This window comes from Podarcis vaucheri (assembly GCF_965113315.1).
Source record: "Podarcis vaucheri genome assembly, chromosome: 9".
Taxonomy (NCBI): domain Eukaryota; kingdom Metazoa; phylum Chordata; class Lepidosauria; order Squamata; family Lacertidae; genus Podarcis; species Podarcis vaucheri.
In genome coordinates, this window is record NC_138767.1 from 19,827,010 (window position 1) to 19,846,788 (window position 19,779).

A 19,779-nucleotide genomic window follows, 5' to 3' on the forward strand; every position below is an offset into this window, starting at 1 on the left:
GGAATTGATCTTAAGATTTGGTGAAGTTAACAGTGAACCCAGATATTTTGCCATATATAGCAAGTTGGTCCGTAACAGCAGGTAATGAGGTTTCAGGGACAGAAAGAAATAGCACAATATCATCTGTGAACATATTGATAAAATGTCCCCCCCCCCAATAATTCAAAAACTTTAACATCATCATCTGCTTTCAATGTGCCAGCTGCTCTCCCAGTTGCCATTCCTGCAAGAGATGTGGAAGTTTAAGATTAAGAAATTACCAACATTGTAGTAAAAACAAGGAATGCTTTATTTTCTTGGCTCAAGAACAGCAACTGAAGTATGGCATTACCTTGAAGAAGGAGGATAATCTTTACAGGAGGAAACTCAGAAAACAGGCATCCCTAAAATGTAGCTAGGAGTGACATTATTAAAAACAACAACACTAACCTTTATATTTCCACCGTTCACCATACCCATTAAAACTGCAATCCTATGTACCAGGTGGTTGTTCAATTCCAGTGGTTGTCCTTTCCAGGTGGTTGTTCAATTTGACTTAATAGGATTTCCTTCGGAATAAATGGCACAGGATTTGGATACAACTGTCTTTGTGGGTGCATTGTTACTACTACTACTACTACTACTACTACTACTACTACAATTTATTGCCCGCCCTTTACTCCAGTGTACCAGGAAGGGTTACAGCAATTAAAACACAGAGAAAAGGTTTGTTCACACATTACACAGACCACAGGTCAAAGCTGCCTCTACACTTGTAAAGAGTCTACACTTGTTGATCTGTACAGCTGTGTCCACAGGGGCACAAATTGTACACCTGAATGCAGTGTGTGAAAGCCCTTAATACTAGCCATTCTGGACCTACATTTTATTTTATTGATGCATATACCACTGTGTCCCAGTAATTAATATGTATGCTTGAAATGTCATAATCAGACCCCCACAAATCTTGCTGCTCACAAATCTTAACATGAAGAACACAAGGGATCTCCTCTCCTCTGAATTGCAGAGATAGATAGAGAGAAAGATGTGTGGATGCATTTTGCAGCAGGTCGAGGTGTATTTATTTCCTTAATATATATTCTCAAAATATGTACCCCGTAAAATATTTAAGTTAACTTAAAATAGGAATAAAAAACAACAATAGAACAGGAGAACTGCAACAATACCAAAAGGACATCGTAATGAGACAAAAGCAATAGCAGCGGAAATATATGTTAAAAAGATGTTACTCTGCAAAATGTTTCTGGGGGAGAAACCGCACACACATTTTCTTCCCATCTAAAAATAATGAGCAATGGGGCCGGGCAGATCTCCCAAAGGAAGTGGTAGTGCTCCAGAAAACTTCTGCCTGCTCCAAAGGTCATGAGAAGAAGAAAATGCCTTTGTCCAGGTCCTCTGGCATTTGAAGGGACCTGTCATGCGCATTCTGCAGCCTCTCCACAAAGGAGTAGCTCAAAGTGGCTTTTGACAGCACTTTATCAAACGATCACATGTTGTACTGGGCTTTGGAGCAGACAGAAATAGCACAAGTACTGCTTGCTGTTTCTGCCTGGTCCAAAACCCGCAACTGTGACAACCATACAGCCATATACCTTCAAAGTCCTCTACATATTCCAGAGGTCTCAGGAAAGGGTCAGGGTCAGTGGTGACCACAAATAATGGCTTACTTTATAGCATGTGCCTTAAGAAAGCTTTGGTTGATTTCCCTTTAATGATTTCCATAGCAGGGTAATCTGTGAACTGCAAGAAAGATAGAGGAAGCTAATAATAACAAGTTTCTGATCAAATACATTTGTTTCTTTTCTTTCCCCACATTCAGTACTGATGGCTTTTGTTTTGCCATGGTAGAAGATGAAGACTCTGGAGGGCAGACTTTCACCACAGGCTGTATCGGGTTAGAGGGTTCTGACTTCCAGTGCCGGGTAAGAATATATTCTGAACTAGATTTGGTCTTTAGTTTTAGCTGGGAGTCAGCTTAGGTCAGGGGTAGCCAATGTGCCCTTCAGATGTTGTTGGACTGTAGCTTCCATCAGCCTCAGCCAGTGCTCAAATATGATGGGAGTTGCAGTGCAACATCTGCAGAGTACCATGCTAGTATCCTAACCTTACAAATAGTTAGGAATGGAGATATATAGTCTGTTGCCTTTCTCCTCCAGGGGAGTTAGAATGCAGGTCAGGCTGTGAATATCTTTGTAAGTCTTTCCAGTGGTCCATAACAGAGGCAAGCAGAAGTCAGCAGAGCACTAACAGGTCGGAAAGCCCAGCAGGAATCCTCATTTTGCAAGATGATACCATCTTTCTTGGAAGCAGAGTCCTATCACAGGCAATGGGACCCACTTTGAGATACAGTGTTTAAGAATGGGCTCATAATGTTTCTGTGCTACTTATTTAAATGCCCCTCTCAAGAGCTCAGGTGCAATATTTAGTGCACAATCATATGCATGCTTACTCAGAAGTAAGTCCACGGTATTAAGAGAGGCTTACTCCCTAGTAAGATGTTCAGGACTGCTGCCTTAATGCTTTAAATGAAGGTGAAGTATGAAATGTAATCGGTGTGAGCCTGATTCATTTATCCTTTGCATCTACCCTCCTTACCCTGCGTGCTGGTTTGTATACAGGAGTTGCCTGCTCCCAGCCCCCTTTCTCCATGACATAGAATGCTCCCATTGTACCAGGTCAGGCAATTTTCAGGTCACTAAGACATCTGTCCCTACCTCTGTGTTCCCATGTTGCCACCCTGTGACAACTTGCCCACATACTGATTGCTCTAAGAAAATGAAGAGGGGTTTTCTAGATGCTAATAGTTTTCAGGACTGGATACCGACCTATGTTGTCACCCCTCATGTAAAGTCCCCTTCTGCATTAGGCTCAGAAACAATATACATGTTCAGAAAACCCACACAGTTGTGTACCATTTCAGTTTAAAAACGGTATATTTGAATTCTTGTTCACTTTAAAAATAACAGCAACACCTTCTGTGAACATAGAAAGCTAGCAGAGAGAGGAGGAGGCTACAGCTATTGTCCCTTACATACTAATTTTCCTTGTGCAGGGCTTTTTCTGTAGGCATTCAATAATGCATTTCCCCCACTTATATTCTGAAATTGTCTAAGCCTAGAAGAACAGTACCATTTGCTTTCTCTAAATATATTGAGAACCCAGATTTTCTTTTCTCCTTTTTGTAAGGTTTAAAAGTAATAAATATTTTTTTTTTTAAAAAAAAGAGAACCCAGATTTAAGCTTTGCCCTCTATTGAAAAATGAAATGGTAAAAACTACACCTGTTTATTAAACTGTATCTAGGTCTAGATTGTTATATAGTTTAAAAGGAATTGTCATCTAGGTTTTTTAAAAGCACATTAAGGTGTTAGCACATGCATGGTTTTTCACATCTGAAAGCTTTCAGCTTTTCTAATGCCTTTTGGATGTGGACAAAGCTGCTCATAACTATTATCTGTTACAGGACACACCACTGTCCCAACCGAGAAGATTAATTGAATGCTGCACAGATCAGGATTACTGTAACAAAGATCTTCACCCTACGCTGCCACCACTGATAAAAGGAGGTAACGGAAGAGGCAAATCTTTAATTTTCAATCTGCATATTGCTTTTCTTTCTAGAAAACAAAAACTGCAGATAACATTTTCAGTGCCAGTGGCAACATTTGCAGTGTAAGCATTCCGGACACACTGCTTGCTCATCTAGCTATAACATTTCTAAGATGGGTTTCCGATGAAAAAAAGATTTGTTGATGCTTCAGAGTCAAGAAAAAAATATCATTCTATTATACATCCTAAAAACACAATATTTGTTTTTATCCAGTTATTTTATTGGTTAATGGGCTTGGGTTTGAGTTTCTCAAAGCAGAATCCATTTTCTAATTCTGATTGAACCTTTTTTACCTCGAAGTAGACATTTCCTCCTGAAAACGTTTTCAACTGTGTGAAAATTTATTTCTTAAAAAATCCTATTTGGGGCCTTTTCCCCATTAACTTGATAGATAGATGGTGATGTGTGGTTTTTCTCTCTCTCTCAGTCTCTTTCTCTCTCTCTCTTGGATAATACTAGAAGCCAGGGCCCATGTAATGAAGATGAATGGTGGAAGATTCAGGGCGGCGGGGGGTGGTGGTGGTCGAGGAGATACTTCTTCATGCAGCACATTAATTGAATCATAGGATTCTCACCTTAAAGATGTGGTGATGGCCACCAACTTCAGTGGGTTTAAAATGGGATTGGATGACTCCATGGAAGATAAGGGTATCAATTGGCATTTGTCATGACCTTTGGATGCTACCTCTAGGATCAGAGGAAGTATGGGCTCTGAATCCCGGTTGCTGCAAAACAACAGCAGGAGAGTGCTACGGACCTCACACTGTGCATCTGAGCTTCCCACGTGCATCTGGTCTAGATAGGCCTTTGGTTTGACCCAGCATGGCTCTTAAGTTCTTGTTGCTTAAGTTGCTGCATTAGAACTGTTTTGAGAGTCATGCCTCCCTGCCCCCAGTAATGCTGCTTCTTCCTCCCTCCTGACTCACCTATATTCATCATCTACCCAATCAGGAATCATTCAGCCAAATGGGTTGATGTCTCGATGCTACATAGCCAATCAGATTTGGCTGCCCAGTGACATATGTGAGGGCTAAGTAAGGCTGCAGTTTTAACCCCTCTCATCTGGGAGTAATCCCCATTGAATTCAGTGGGACTTGCTTCTGAGCAGACAGCACTGGAAAATGACATTTCTGGTTCGAATGCTATAACAGTCGGGTTAGTGGAGACAGGAATACTTAACGGTAGCCCTGCATTTGGGACCTTCCAGCAAAGAAGCTAAAGTTGGTGATGGTTTGGAATCACCAGGGTAGGTCTGTGGTCTCTTAAGTCCCCATCAAATTCAGTAGCTAAACAATTAAATGACATCTCTCAAGATTGAAACATGACCTCTGGCACCAATATGAATGCTTAGGAGATGGAAGTGTCATATGGAGGCAAAGCGCATAAAACCATAGCTTCTATTACAATAAGGGAAGGCAAGATATTTGGTAGCAAAATGCTTATCCAAATGCTCCAAGGTGTTGAAATTTAGGGCTCTGATTAGAACGCCATTAAAGTTTTGGAAGCTGTGCAGAATATTTTCCCCAGAAGGTATATTCTCTACCATCAAGAGTATGAGCATCTCTTATTTTGTAGAGAAGCCAGGTGGCCAACAATTAAGGCCATAGCATTATGTGCTCAGTTAAAGTATTAAGAAATTGCTACTATGTCTATTGAGCATTTTCCTGCCCTGTACTATATGGAATTAGGCAATAAACAACTCTGGAAAGCAGCTTGTCAAGCTGTTTTAGACTATTAATATTTCCCAGAACTGAGCTCTGCTTTGACCTTGAAGAAGTGTCAACCAAGGGATTGGCTCCTCTCGATAGAATCCAGAAGGGACCTGCAACTAATTAGAAACACCAACTTTTCCCCTTGGTTGGAGGAGACATGGTTAGGATTGCAACTTAAATTAATAAATGCCCAATTTCTCAAGGAATGTTGACAAATTGCCATAAAGAGGACACTTTCAGCACTGCTACAGATGTTAACAAAAGCCAGTAGTAGTTTTGGCTCATTTCTGCATAAATTCAAGACAGGCGACTGTCCAAGAGAACATACAAAGAAAATCTCATTGTCACCCTTTTCCTTATTTTGGAAAGTACCTTATCAAAAACTATTTTCTAACACAAGTGTCTTTCTGTGGGCATGTGAAAAACAGAATAGATGTTGCTTCTGATTCAGGAGTCGTATGACTAGGGTCACATCTCAGGGGATGCTAAGGTCTAAGGAGGTCTTCCAGCTGTAGGTCAGAGGTGGTTGAACTACAAATTAACCCAGGCACAGAGGTGATGTCAGCAAAAGCAGGGACATTGTTCACTGAGAGTGCTTTTCTGTGCCTTGAATGTGCTAGAAAGGGAAAGGATAGTTTTCAAAAAATATATATGAAAGGAACAAAGGAGTTCTGTGGACTTGGGTATTTCAGAATGCGGAGTTAAAGCTAACCCGTCCTGCGAGCAAGGAAAGTCTTAGCATGTAGGAAGGAATATAAACACACAACAACAATTCAGCTACACTCCCTGCTCACTATTCTGAATAGCTTCCATGCCCAGCAAATAAAATAAAAACATCCTGATGAGTACAAGAAGACCCTGTGCTGGGCAGGCAGTCTGCTTATTAAGAAAGCAGGAAAAATAATCAGATCCCAATATAACATTGCCATTTTAAACAATAAAAAATATATTACTGGAAACCCCAATGAAAAGGCAGACTGCAGGGAGATGAGAGGAGAGATCCGTCTTTACTGATTTAACGCCCTTATAAGCAGAAGTGTTGGTGCCACCATGTCTGGCTCGCAGTCTCTATAGCTGGTGATTGAATGAGCTGGGCAGTGATGACTGAGGAAAGGATGGGGTTTGATATGTGTACTGCATCCCACAGTCCTGGCCCCAGGTTGTTGTTGCTGCTGCTACTGCTGCTGCTGCTACAGTAAGCCCTGTGCACATTGTGAACCTGGAGGAAGATGCAGCAAAGGGCTCACAGTACACCAGGAAGTTCTCCTTGCTGAAACCGAGTAGCAATTGCGAGAGGGAAGCTCCTATTCCCTTTGCTGGGGCTTGCACAACCAACATCTTGCAAGTAAAAATGAAAGGAATGATTCACTCCCAAGTCCTTCTCAAGCCCTCTCCAGTTTTTCACAGCTGCTTAGCTTGATTAGAAGCAGAGCTGAGTTTATGTGTACATACAATGCATACAGTCTACAGCAGGGGTAGCCAGCGCCGTGCCCTCTAGATGGTGTGGACTGTCAAAAGTGTTCTAATAGTGCTGTAAGTGTATGGTGCAGATGAGGCCTTATTGACCTCGGATCTGAAAATCAGATTTGTGTTGCCAGGCACAAACCACCCTATTCTCAGCTATGCGGTACCCTTCTCTCATCTTCAAGCTTTCCTTATCCCTTTGCAGACAGACTGGAACATGTTTACAACTATTACAAGCCATGTGCATTGGAGATAAATGACTTGCAGAAGTATAGGTCTGATTAACAATGAAAACGGAGCGTTTGCTTCCCCGCCTGTCTTGCCCCCAGTAGCAGCCTCTTCCTTCATAGCGACAAGTGATCTCCCTGGCGGATTCTCAGTTTCCCGTCCCCCTTATTCGTAGCGATGGCTCAGGTACAAATCTGCTGGCCTAGCGAGAATACAGCACGCTAGTGTTTTCCCGGTTGCCAGTGTCTCCTTACAAAAGGGATTACAAAAAGTGACGGCAGTGTCTTGAATGTTTATGCCACTAATGTGCTAGTAGCAGGTAATGTTAGGTTAAAACACTGAGCCTGGTGCTAACAGGAGAGACATTGTTTGCCAGCCTCTTGCATTAGGAGCAAGCGAGAAGGGAAACGCCGCTGTTCAGTGGCCAAAATAGAAGAAGAAACCAGAGCTTGGAAATAAAATAAAAGTGCATAGTGGAAAGCTGAGAGTCCCCATGGAACTTCCCTTTCGCATCACTCTAGTAAACCTGAAATGCAATAGCCCCTGTTCCAGGAGAGATCAATCAGAATAGAGTTCTCACAGCTTATGCCCTGCTCATCCTTATCTTGGAAGATAGATCCTGCTTCTGTTCCCAAGTAACCAGACGCAACGTCGGATATGTTAGCGCGTTGTGGATATAGAAATTCACACCTGTGCTGGAGAAGGTTGCTTTCCCAGAATATCTTGGTGCCTTGATCCACATAAGTAGATGCTAGCAAATTTCAGAAATTGGGATGTGTGTGTCCCTGTCCATCTGTGTTTGGCATACACAATTCCACAGCAGAAGCAGCTGTGGCAGGGGAGCCATCCTCCAGACAGTGGCTTTGCTACTTTTACTGGAACAGCATAGAACTTTATAGGCACACTAGCAATGCTAATCTGCTGCTCTTGCTGGTGGTGTCCCTGCATAACTTGACCTTGCCATTGATCTGACGTGCTCCTATGTCGTCTCACACACTGTGCTGGCCTTTCCTGGCAGTTAGCAAACTTTCAAGCCACTCCAGGCCAGGCTGGAGCCTTTCCGAGTTTCTGCTGTTGGACGATGGCTGTTTATTTTCATTTATCTTTAAATATACCGTATTTTTCCGTGTGTAAGACTAGTTTTTTTTTTAACCAACAAAATTAGGTTTAAAATTGGGCTCGTCTTATACACGAGTAGTCCTGAGGGGTGTTTTCTTAATTTGGAGTCCCCCAAAATCAGGGGGTGTCTTATACATGGGGGCATCTTATACACAGGAAAAATATGGTATATATCCTTAGCTTTGTTTTTAGCATGCTTGCAAGCCACCTCAAACACTTGGGGGGGGGAGAGAGAGAGAGAGAGAGAGAGAGAGAGAGAGAGAGAGAGAGAGAGAGAGAGGCTTAAGGGAGATAAATGCAGTTATTACCTACCTGCTAAAAGTCCTTTTGTTTTGTTTCAGGTTTGGAAGAGGGAAACGTCCATCACAAGGCCTTACTGATTTCAGTGACCGTCTGTAGTGTCCTCCTAGTGCTGATCATCATATTCTGTTACTTCAGGTACGGTCCAGAAAAGCTTGGTTTCCCCCCACCCCCACCCCCGGTAGCTGTTTCTTTCTGCCATTCATATTTCGAGCTTCTGATCTATACAGATGCAGTGGTTGGTTTGGAGATTTTATTTTAAAAATCCTATGTATCCTAGTAATGCTGAGATTACAGAAATGTTACTGGGAGTACTGGTAGTGCGAATGAGCTTTGCTATCATAGGCTGCATTCATATGGCAGTTTATTCATTTTTCAAGAAATTTCCCTGTTAATTTCCACATTATATTTGAGCTTCCGCACGACGTAAAAGCCGCTTTCGGAAGTATACTGGAAGTTTAGCACTAGTTTCCGTATTACTTGCAAATTGATTTTTTTTTTCTGGAAGCAAATAGCATGGACATGAGCACTAAACTTCCACTGTATTCCACTATAGTTCCAGAAGAGACTTTTATGTCTTGCTAAAGCTCAAATCTAATAAAAAATTTAACAGTTAGGGGAAAGTCATGAAAATGCATAGTGTCTTCAGCACAGAGTTTCCAGTGGGAGGTAATGCAGAAAAGAAAAGTGAATGAAAATGGAGTGGTATTTCAAGTAAAGCAAGGATAGCCAACTTAGCCAGTGCCAAGTTGGTTGGTTGGTTGGTGCACTGGTGTCCAAACTTTTTTCAAAGAGGGCCAGATTTGATGAAGTAAAGGGCCGTGAGGGCCAACTAAAGAGCCAACCAAAGTTGTTGAGCGTTTTTTACCATTTTACCCCGGAAATAAACTGGCAGGCCGGATTAGGCCCCCGAAACAGACTTTGGGCATGCCTGGTGCATTTATGTCCCCTCTTTCCTCCAAGGTGCCCAAGTTGGTGTACCTTGGATATAGATTGATGTAGATTAGGCTGAGAGACAGTGACAGGGGCCGACTTTGATTTTTCTAATTTTAGTGGCACCCCTGTGCGAGGCCAAAATTTGCCCCCCCATGCCTCTCACCTTCTGTTCTGCTCAATTCACAACATCACCTTGCAGCACCCCCTGGGCTCGGTGCTCAGTGCGGCACACCTGGTCGCCCTGCCCTAAATCTGTCACTGATAGTGACTGGCCCAAGGTTACCCAGTGATGGGGTGGGGATTTGAACCCTGGTCTACCAGGTCCTAGACCAAGACTCAACCATTACACCACATGGGCCAGAGGCTGTAGGCCAGGGGTGGACCAAACACAACCAGCTAGGCTTTCCTATTTGGCCTGCCAGAGCATTCACAAGAAGCAGTGCCCACTCACCATACACCTGATACCAGATGATGGGCAGGTAAGGGTGGGGATTCAAAGGAACAACTGGGAACCTAAAGTGGACTCCTGAAGGTTCTTTTGCTGGAGCAAGGTGTGCTCCCACCAGCTGATACTGGCTTTATTGGGAAGGACTGTTGCTGCTGGTCTGTCCCATCTTACTAGTTCATCCTTCAACCTGATGCCCTTGCACTGTAGTCCACCTGGATAGCTCAGTCAGTAGAGCACAAGACTCTTAAATCTTTGGGTTGTGGGTTTGAGGCCCACGTTGGGCAAAGTATTCCTGCATTGCAGGGGGTTGGACTAGATGACCCTCGGGACCCCTTCCAACCCTACAATTTTATGCTTCATCACCCAAAACAACTCCCATCAGCCTCAGCCAATATGCTGTGGCAGCTGTAGTCCAGAACATGTGGAAGGCACCAGGTTGAGGAAGGTTATGGTAGCTGATTTTATATATTATAAAGTGGCAGATTGTGGGGGAAAGACGTGGGGTGGGGTGGGGTAGGCCACCCAGTATTTAAAGTTTCAGTGTGAATTGAGGTATTGAATAAAATTGTGTGTGTGTGTGTGTGTGTGTGTTTAAAAATCCCATGCTACTGTACATCTAATTGCAATGGCCTGGGCACAAATTCGCAGAGATGAAAGTATTGCTTTGTTACCGAGGTTGCTGAAAATAGACGAGAAACGTGAAAGCTTTAGAGATTTTTTTTTTAATATGCAACGCTAGTGGGAAATTAAACAGACTCAAATAGCAACTTTTGCCTGATGTTGCGACCACCCAGCGGTGCAGAGTCAACCTATGTTTATTTTCATACACAACTGCAGGTTTAAAAGGCAAGAAAGCAGACCTCGGTACAGCATCGGGCTTGAACAAGACGAGACTTACATTCCACCTGGAGAATCCTTGAAAGACCTCATTGAACAGTCTCAGAGCTCGGGAAGCGGTTCTGGGCTCCCTCTTCTGGTGAGAAAAGAGTACTGAGACACAGAGACATATTAACGATAATAGTGGCATAGGAACAGAGCACCATCGCTATCTGCAGCCCTGGTTCTGCCTAAAACTTGGTGGCCCTCCAGACGTTGTTGGACTCCCAACTCCCGCCACACCCGACCATTGGTCATGCTGTCTGGGGCTGATGGCAGTTGCAGTCCAGCAACATCTGGAGAGCGAAAAGTAAACCAGCATAAATGTAAAGGTTATCTGAGTGCAGAAATTATGGTAACCAAAGTTGATTCAGCCTAAGGTACAGTTAGCAAAATTGCTTTATTCCTTCAGCTTTTTTATTGGTTCCTAGGGGTTTGTTTTCGTTGCTTCCACTGCAAGTAGTGGCAGCAGCAAGCAACCTGACCACCATTTTGCATCCTGTACGACAGTCTTAACTCTGCCCTGTAGATGCACATTGTGGCACAAGTTTTGTAATTTGTAAGTAGGCTATCTTTTTTTTTTTTGGGGGGGGAGTACGTTTCACCACCTTTGCCAGCCTTCTCAGTCTTCTTATATATATATCTCAATGAATATCTGATGAACCCTCAAGGAAGAGGGAATGAAAACTACTGAACTCTGATTAGGATTGTAGTGCCAATATCTGCATGAACACCTGCTCTGGTTAATGCTTAAAAGGCTCTCCATTTTTAGAGCTATAGCCAACAATCATCTTCTGCTAATGAGCTGACTTGTTAATAAACTTGCTATCTCTATAACTTAACAGAGTGAAGAGGAAAGGTGGCTGTGCTAGTCTATAAGATAAACTCCACAATCCCAAACATCATGCAGTACTTTTATTTGAATGTTCCAAGTTGCCACAAGATAGTGAGCAAGCTTTCACATTCACCTGAATGCTTCATAAGGCTAGGTGTTAAGCAAACCAGGAGAGCCAGTGTGGTGTACTGGTTAGAGTGTTGGACTAGGACCTGGGAAACCTGGGCCATGAAGCTTGCTGAGTGATGATGGACCAGTCATTGTCCCTCAAGTTTTCAGGCTTGTGGTGATGATAAAATGGGGAAGAGGAGATCTATGAAAGCGCTTTGGATCTTGCAGGAAAGGTGGACTATAAACAAATAATTTTTTTTAAAAAAAATATTACTTCCAAGATTTTGCATTCAAATTAACATTTTGTTTAACTAAAAGTCCAAAAAACTCCCCCAAAACATTAGTATGGTTTTTCTTTTGAAAAAAGAGGCGAAAAACCTGGGGTGATAGAAATAAAATTTATTCCAGGCACAACATGTTTTGGAAGGAAATTCTTCCTTGGGAAGACGTTTCTGGCATACATTTCTTGCATTTGAGAATTACTGCTACAAATGTTTTCCAAAGGGAGGATATTTCCCCCCTGAAACATCAGATCTGGTTGCCGAAGCAGAAGTGGCACTGTGATGAGTGTGGCTTATGTCTGTTTATTTATTGAACAAGATGCATGTATTGCTTAAATCAGCAAACCTCTGAGAGCTTTACATACAATATAAATATTAACTCATAAGAAAATTCCAGTGAAGTCAAACGTTAGAAACAAGTCGACATGGAATTTATCAAGAAATAAATAAAGCCAGCAGTTTTGCATAAATCTGCATAATAAAATTAAATGTTAAAATTACCATACATTTCTGGTTAGTCTTGTTTAAGTAAAAACACTTTTAGCAAGTACTGAAAACAATACAGCAAAGGACCTGCCTAGTGCTTATAGGGTGGATGTGACCATAGACTGCTTATCTCGACTTTTCGACTTCAGTATTATGATCATCTGTCTATCAAACACTGAGCTCCCTCTGCTGGCGTTTTCTAGTCCTTGAGGGTGCTGTCTATCTGCTAGCAGCTTGTCTCAGCATTAGTTACTATAGTACCATTGTCTTTTCTCTTGACAGGTGCAAAGGACTATAGCAAAGCAGATTCAGATGGTGAAGCAGATTGGTAAAGGTCGCTATGGAGAGGTCTGGATGGGGAAGTGGAGAGGAGAAAAAGTGGCCGTCAAAGTTTTCTTCACGACCGAGGAAGCCAGTTGGTTTCGAGAGACGGAGATCTATCAGACTGTTCTGATGAGGCATGAAAACATTTTGGGTGAGTGGCACAAACTAAAAGTAAGGGTCCTGGTCATTTAAGGCACCCCATTTTTTAATTCTGTATTTTGCAGCTGCATACGTACATAATTTTATTTGTACACCGCCTTTCCGCAGGCGCTCAAGGCGGCTTACAACACAAAAGGAGGGCATAACTACCACATAACAAAGGTAGTTGTAAAAAATAAATGAAACATTAAAAAGTACACAGCAAAACTGAACAGTTTCCACATACGTCTCAAGATCCAAAATAAATATAACAAAATGGCAAAAACCCAACTACAACACCACTCTGCTCAAACAACACTCTAGCCCAGGCTTCCGCAAACTCGACCCTCCAGAAGTTTTTGGCCTACAACTCCCATGATCCCTAGCTAGCAGGACCAGTGGTCAAGGATGATGGGAATTGTACTCTCAAAACATCTGGAGGGCCGAGTTTGAGGAAGCTTGCTCTAGCCCATGAGTCTGTTCAACAGCCTTAGCTTTTGTAGCTGGAGGGAGTCAGTCAGTCAGTCAGGGCTCCGTCCTCCCAGGCCAGGTGGGAAAAGGCCTGAAAGGTCTGCCAAGACTTATAGCCAAGATGTGTATTATGGAGTATGAAAAAGATGTATCAAAAGCCAAAGTTAGCAGTGGTTTCGTTTTGACAACTTGGTTTCTTCTTAGCCCTGCTTGCTGCTTAACCAAGGTGAGCAACCAAGGCTGCTTAACCTTAAACAAGTGAGAAAACACCTATAGCAGCTCACCTCCAAATTCTGGCTTAGACCTGACGTTGTGGACTTGAGATCACTTCCCTTAAGAGGAGCTGTGATTCTGAGGACTTGCAAGTTCAGGGATTCCTCATATTTGCCCAGAGAAGGAAAAAGAAACCCATTCTTTCAGTTTTCAGGGTCATAGATATGGTCTTCAACAATTGCTAATTTCAGTTGCTGTGCATTTGTTTTGTCCCACTGCTCAAATTCATTTGAATTTTAAAAACTGAACTTGGAACAAATTTCAAAATATTTGAGTTTTGAGCCCTTGCACACAAATTTCATTCTGCACTTTAATTTCTATGATTCTGACTTCCAACAAATGAATGAGGGAATCCTAAATATAGCACCGAACTTCAAATCGTTTTTCATACTCATAAAATTGAATTTACAGTAGGTTTTCAACTCCTTGTATTTCAGCCTGAGTTTTTGTGTTTTGAGTTCAGGAATGTGAACAAGGGTTTCAGATTTGGCTAACGTAGGTAGTAGGGCTATCCTTTGAAGTGTAACTTATGCCCCTGGTGCAATGATGGCGAAACTTGGCCCTCCAGCTGTTTTGGGACTACAGATCCCATCATCCCTGACCACTGGTCCTGTTAGCTAGGGATGGCGGGAGTTGTAGTCCCAAAACAGCTGGAGGGCCAAGTTTCGCCATGCCTGTCCTAGTGCAAAGACTTGCTTGGTGGTATTCTAGGTCAACATAGTCCTGACCGTTCACTGCAGTATCAGTTCCACTGAGTGTGTCATGGAATGTGGAGAAATTGACTCTGTACCTTCTTTCAAAACATGCACAATGTTTGAACAGCCCTGTCTCCATTCCTCCTTGTAGGCTTCATTGCTGCGGACATTAAAGGCACAGGGTCTTGGACTCAGCTGTACCTTATCACAGACTACCATGAGAATGGATCCCTGTACGACTACCTGAAATCCACTACCTTGGATACAAAAGCCATGCTGAAGCTGGCATATACCTCAGTCAGCGGACTGTGCCATTTGCACACTGAAATCTTCAGCACTCAAGGCAAGCCAGCTATTGCCCACCGGGACCTCAAAAGCAAAAACATCCTGGTGAAAAAGAATGGAACTTGCTGTATAGCAGACCTGGGTTTGGCAGTTAAGTTTATTAGGTGAGCAAAATACTGGGTTTTCTTGCTGAAACTTGGTTTGTGAACATGCAAAGGGAGTAGGTTTCAAAGGGGGCCTGGAGTTGGGACCTTGTGACAAGGAAGGAAACAGTGGATTGTCGCATGAGCTGTTTGTGAAGGTTAAGATTAAGACTGACTGTTTGAGATCATGGTGACCATCCCAACACAGAGTGAAACTCACACTCTGTAGCTGGAAATTATGGGACAGGCAAGCCACATGCTAACTGGCTTCACACACCACAAGTGGTTGTGGTACAGAATTGTGGTCAGCCACAAGGGAGGCTAGCATTGGATCTTAGTCCTAGAAACTGAGTCAGATATGATGAGATACAAATAGAACTGTATGAATGGGTGGAAACCGCTGATATTTTTGGTTAAAGCTCATGTGAAGAATGGTGGTGCATAGGGCAAGCAAAATGCTCAGGAGATTGGAGCAAGTCCATTTGAGGAAAGGATGCCATCTCTGCAGCATTTTAGATGACGAGGGGGGAAATAAGGGAGATATGATAGAAGTGTATAAAGAAAAGCTGACAGCGGTTTTTCCTCATTCTTGGTACTGGAACTCAGAGTCATGCCAATGAAGCTGTGTGCTGAGGATTGAGAACAGACTAAAGGAAGTACATAATTCAACCATGGGAGCCACTACCACAAGCTGCAGTTATAGCCATAGTTAGATAAACGCACAGGGGATAGCTACAGCTATCAGGACTGTATGGCTTTGCTATATATTCCTTCCAGTAGCACCTTAGAGACCAACTAAGTTTGTTATTGGTATGAGCTTTTGTGTGCACGCACACTTCTTCAGATACCTATCTGAAGAAGTGTGCATGCACATGAAAGCTCATACCAATAACAAACTTAGTTGGTCTCTAAGGTGCTACTGGAAGGAATTTTTTTATTTTGTTTCGACTATGGCAGACCAACACGGCTACCTACCTGTAACTTTGCTATATATGATCTCCAGTACCAGAGACTTCTGAATGCTAGTTTGCTGGAGATTAATGTTGCATGTTTGCCATGCTTGTGGGCTTCTCATAAGCAGAATGCTGGGCTAGACAGGCCTTTGGGTTGATCTGGCAGGGCTCTACTTATGTCCTTAAGGAAAAGAAAGTCTCTTTCAAGAGATTTCAGTGCCCTGCCTTTTGGGTGTCCTCAGCTAAAGCAAGGGGTGCCAAACCAGAGCCTACGAGGCCTCAGGAAGTGGCTCACTACCCCCACAGCTTTTATCTTATCTCATGAACTGACTGGGAGATGGTATTCCTCTGTCTGCTCTTCAGTGAGGATCTCATCTCCACCTCCACCTCCTCCCCTCATCTCCTCCAGCAGGCAAGACAAGCGCTGCCTGAAAATGCAGCATAGGACGTGTGTAGCCTGCAGGGCACTCAAGCCCAGGCTCGCCTTGCCCGGTTGGTGGCTTGCCCCATGGGCAGCTAACCCTACCTCGGTGGCATCTCGACCCACTCCCATGAGGGCGCCCTGAACACCTAGCTACACTGCTGGTGTGAGGGGAGATGCATTCACCAGACTGGGGGGAGCAGAGTGGTGCAGCCACCCGCTGCTGGCACCCCTTAGCTCCTCCTTCCCTGGGCCAGGCGCCTTTAAAGCCTGCCAAATCCTCGCTGTGACGTGCACCTGGCAGCCCTGGTTCTTGGCCCAGCAAGGGGAGGAGAAGGGTGGCGCAAAGGAACCCTCTCCTCTGCCTTCTCCATCCGCCTGCCTGCCTCCCTCTCCGAGAAACGAAGCCACAACTTTTGGGTGCATGCGTTCACTCCCCCCCTCCCCTTGGCTCTGTTCTCTCCAGATTTTAAGCCCTTACGATGGATTAAAAATTTGGCGCCCAGTAACCGTGGCTTTAGAAGTCCGGTAAGGCCTGAATAAAGACTCTCTCCTTTTTCTGCTCTTGTCTGGTTTGATTTGCACACAGCCAGCAGGGAGGGGGCTGCCTTTTGCCTTTCCTCCTTATATATCTTCCTTGTCCCACTCACCAAAGTCTCGCAGCTAAGGGGGAGGCAGTGGGCAGACTCCCTGCAGGCTCCGCCCAGCACTCCTTGCCCCGGCCTACCCTGCCCGGTGGGCGATTTGCCCCATGTCCCTTGGGCGGCTCATCCCCCCCCCCTTGTGTGGCGCACACACACAGGGGCGTCCCCCCCCCCAGGAGCCTGAGTGGCTAGCTACGCCACTGCCATCCTGGAATTTTTCCAAATTAAGAACTATATATAAATGAACCTAATAAGATTAATAAACATATTTAAGCATGGGGAACTGAGCCCTGCTAAGGAAACAACCTTTCAGGGAAATTGGATTGCTATCTTTGGCAGGGGAGTTTCATCTTAATGCTAATGAAATCTCACAAATGTTACCAGCGACCCCTGCTGAGTCTTATCACTGTTGTGTGTTTGCATTTGGATGCTTGATGTATCCCCAGGCATGGAAGCCTCAAAACACAAAACAAAAAAGTCCCTGGTTAACAGTTAAAAACCTTTCTCTGAAAGGATCATTTCCATTAAGGTTTTCTTTTACTTTGACCTTGCTCACAGATGGATTTAATTTGAGGTCCCTTTCTCTCCCACCTGCCCACCCTGGCCTTTCATATACAATTTAGTTTTAGGGGGGAAACGCACTCATTTTTGTCTCCTTCTATCTACCCCCTTCATCTTTCAGTGACACAAATGAGGTGGATATACCACCGAACACCAGAGTGGGTACAAAGCGGTACATGCCTCCTGAAGTCCTAGATGAAAGCTTAAATCGGAATCACTTCCAGTCATATATCATGGCCGATATGTACAGCTTCGGACTCATCCTTTGGGAAATAGCAAGGAGATGTGTTTCAGGAGGTAAATGCCTTACAGCCCTGGCGCATGTCTCTACATTACTTCAATTCCGTGTGTGTGTGTGTTTTAAGAGAGACAGAGAAAACTGACTGTGTCACAGAACTGTTGTCACTGAACTTATTTATTCCCATTTCCTTTTTGGTTGTTAGGACTCGTTTTTCCCGTCCCTGTAGGTCCTCATTTAGCCGCAAAGATTTATCCTCTCTTTTAATAGTCTCTTCTAAAGATGTAGTGTGTTTCATAATTGCAATGGGAATTTGGAGCTCATTTATGGGCACTTCCAGAATAATAAACATCAGAGCTTAAACGAAGAGCGCTCCCTTTGCTTATGTAGAGAAGGAATGGGGTTGATTTTGCTTAGGTGCCATGATTAACAAGGAGATTACGCAGGTATGATGCAAGAGGATCAGCATTAGTAGGTGTTAGCTAGCATTAGGAAACCTGTATTGAAAAGGCATTGTTGCCTGTATAAAATTAATTCCAGACCTGGCAAGACTGGCATTTTTAAACCCAGTTCCTCCACTTTCTTGTATTTTCCTCTGCTAGATCTCCTCTGGCTGATTGCTGTTTGCAAAGCTTTCTGTTACCTGTCTAAGAATGGCAATGCAGAGATTTTGTATGCTAGCCTCGAGGCATTTAAAGAAGGAAGTTGGCTTTTATTGACAGCACTTTGACTACAGGGAACCAGAGGGCAGACTTAAGGTCATCATGGTTTTGATCTGGTTTTTAACACCAAGACTAAGCCATGAGGTGTAGAAAATGAAATTAGGAAAGGGCCTTGGAGCATGCGCAAAAAACACCCTTCAATTGCACAGCATCAAACAACTAGTTTGAGTCAGGATTAGGTCTTTCCAATGCGGAAGGTGAATTCCAGCTTGCTTTTGAATTTTATAAATTAAGGCTTGGGTATTAGTGGAAAAGATACCTACAGTTAGCCTGCGTTTTAGGACGCAGGACATATGTGGGGCAGTTCTGTGACATCTCAAGCTACTTGTTTTTGAAAGCATTTTGCAGTCACCTTTTACCTTTATATGTGGACCCACATGCTAAAATGGATCCAGCATCCACTTGGCTGCTTCCTACTACCATATCCCAATGAACCTTCCCAATGAGCTTCGGTCTGCGCATGCCTATTCATTTGGGTTTTGATAAAGCATTGTTCTTAAACCTATCTGACACTGATACAGCTAACAAATGGCACATTTTCCAGGTATAGTTGAAGAGTATCAACTTCCATATCATGACCTTGTTCCCACTGACCCTTCATACGAAGACATGAGAGAAATAGTAGGTATCAAGAAGCTACGGCCCTCGTTTCCCAACAGGTGGAGCAGTGATGAGGTAAGAAATCATAGAATTTTAGAGTTGGAAGGGGGGGACCCCTAAGGTTCAACCCCCTGCGATGCGCCCAGTATGGGGCTCAAATGCAGAAACCTGGGGTTAAGAGTCTTGTGCTGTACCGACTGAGCTATCCAAGGAGAGAATACTTTCAAAACCTGACCCATTACATTTACCTCCTTTTGTCAGAATCGACTCGGGTGATTTAAGGAGGGAAAAGTCTTGACATTATAGGATGCTGCCTTTTGCAGTTGGATAAGGAAAAACCAAGAAAAGTTCAAAGCTGAGTTATACCTGTTACAGTGCCTGTCAAAATTACGGTGTACTTATAAGGTCAGCTTTTTAGACTCAATTCAGAATAAGCAAGTCCTCTGCAAGATGTTGATGTAAATCTGGTATCACCTAGTGTTCTGGGCGACAGACGCAATGGCCGCTGGTCATTTTTTTTGAAATTCAAAGGGCAGCAGTTACCCAGATCTGTGAGTGTGAGCCTGTGATTGGCATGTGTTTTGGGTGTCTGAGGGATTATTACCTTCCACTGTAATGTACTGAAAGCTAAAAATAGCTTACAGATGAGACACAAGAACTAGCTCACCCAAGCAGGCTGGCTATAAACCACTGTGAACCAGGCAGTACTGATAAAAGTTAGAAGCATCCGCCAACTATTTCTGCAATCATAATTCTGCCCTCTCACCATACCAATTACATGAATTGCTTGACCATCTCTCGCCCCCACCCAAATCTTCACTGGCTATTTGTGAAAATAAAATAAAAAGCAGCACAAGGCTAAACCACTCAACCAGTGATGTGGGTTTTCTGGAAAACCTCCTGTTC

The 19,779-nt window shown here is 43.5% G+C and overlaps 1 protein-coding gene across 1 annotated transcript in view; it reads left to right on the top strand.

The window, feature by feature from the left end:
- BMPR1B (bone morphogenetic protein receptor type 1B) overlaps window positions 1-19,779 on the top strand; it is an 86,401-nt gene that overhangs the window by 57,071 nt on the left and 9,551 nt on the right. The window contains exons 3-10 of the mRNA XM_082236502.1: window positions 1,820-1,922; window positions 3,463-3,565; window positions 8,474-8,570; window positions 10,654-10,792; window positions 12,688-12,880; window positions 14,458-14,755; window positions 17,435-17,610; window positions 18,818-18,948. Coding sequence (XP_082092628.1) covers window positions 1,820-1,922; window positions 3,463-3,565; window positions 8,474-8,570; window positions 10,654-10,792; window positions 12,688-12,880; window positions 14,458-14,755; window positions 17,435-17,610; window positions 18,818-18,948 — 1,240 coding nt within the window. The remainder of the gene's footprint in view (window positions 1-1,819; window positions 1,923-3,462; window positions 3,566-8,473; window positions 8,571-10,653; window positions 10,793-12,687; window positions 12,881-14,457; window positions 14,756-17,434; window positions 17,611-18,817; window positions 18,949-19,779) is intronic.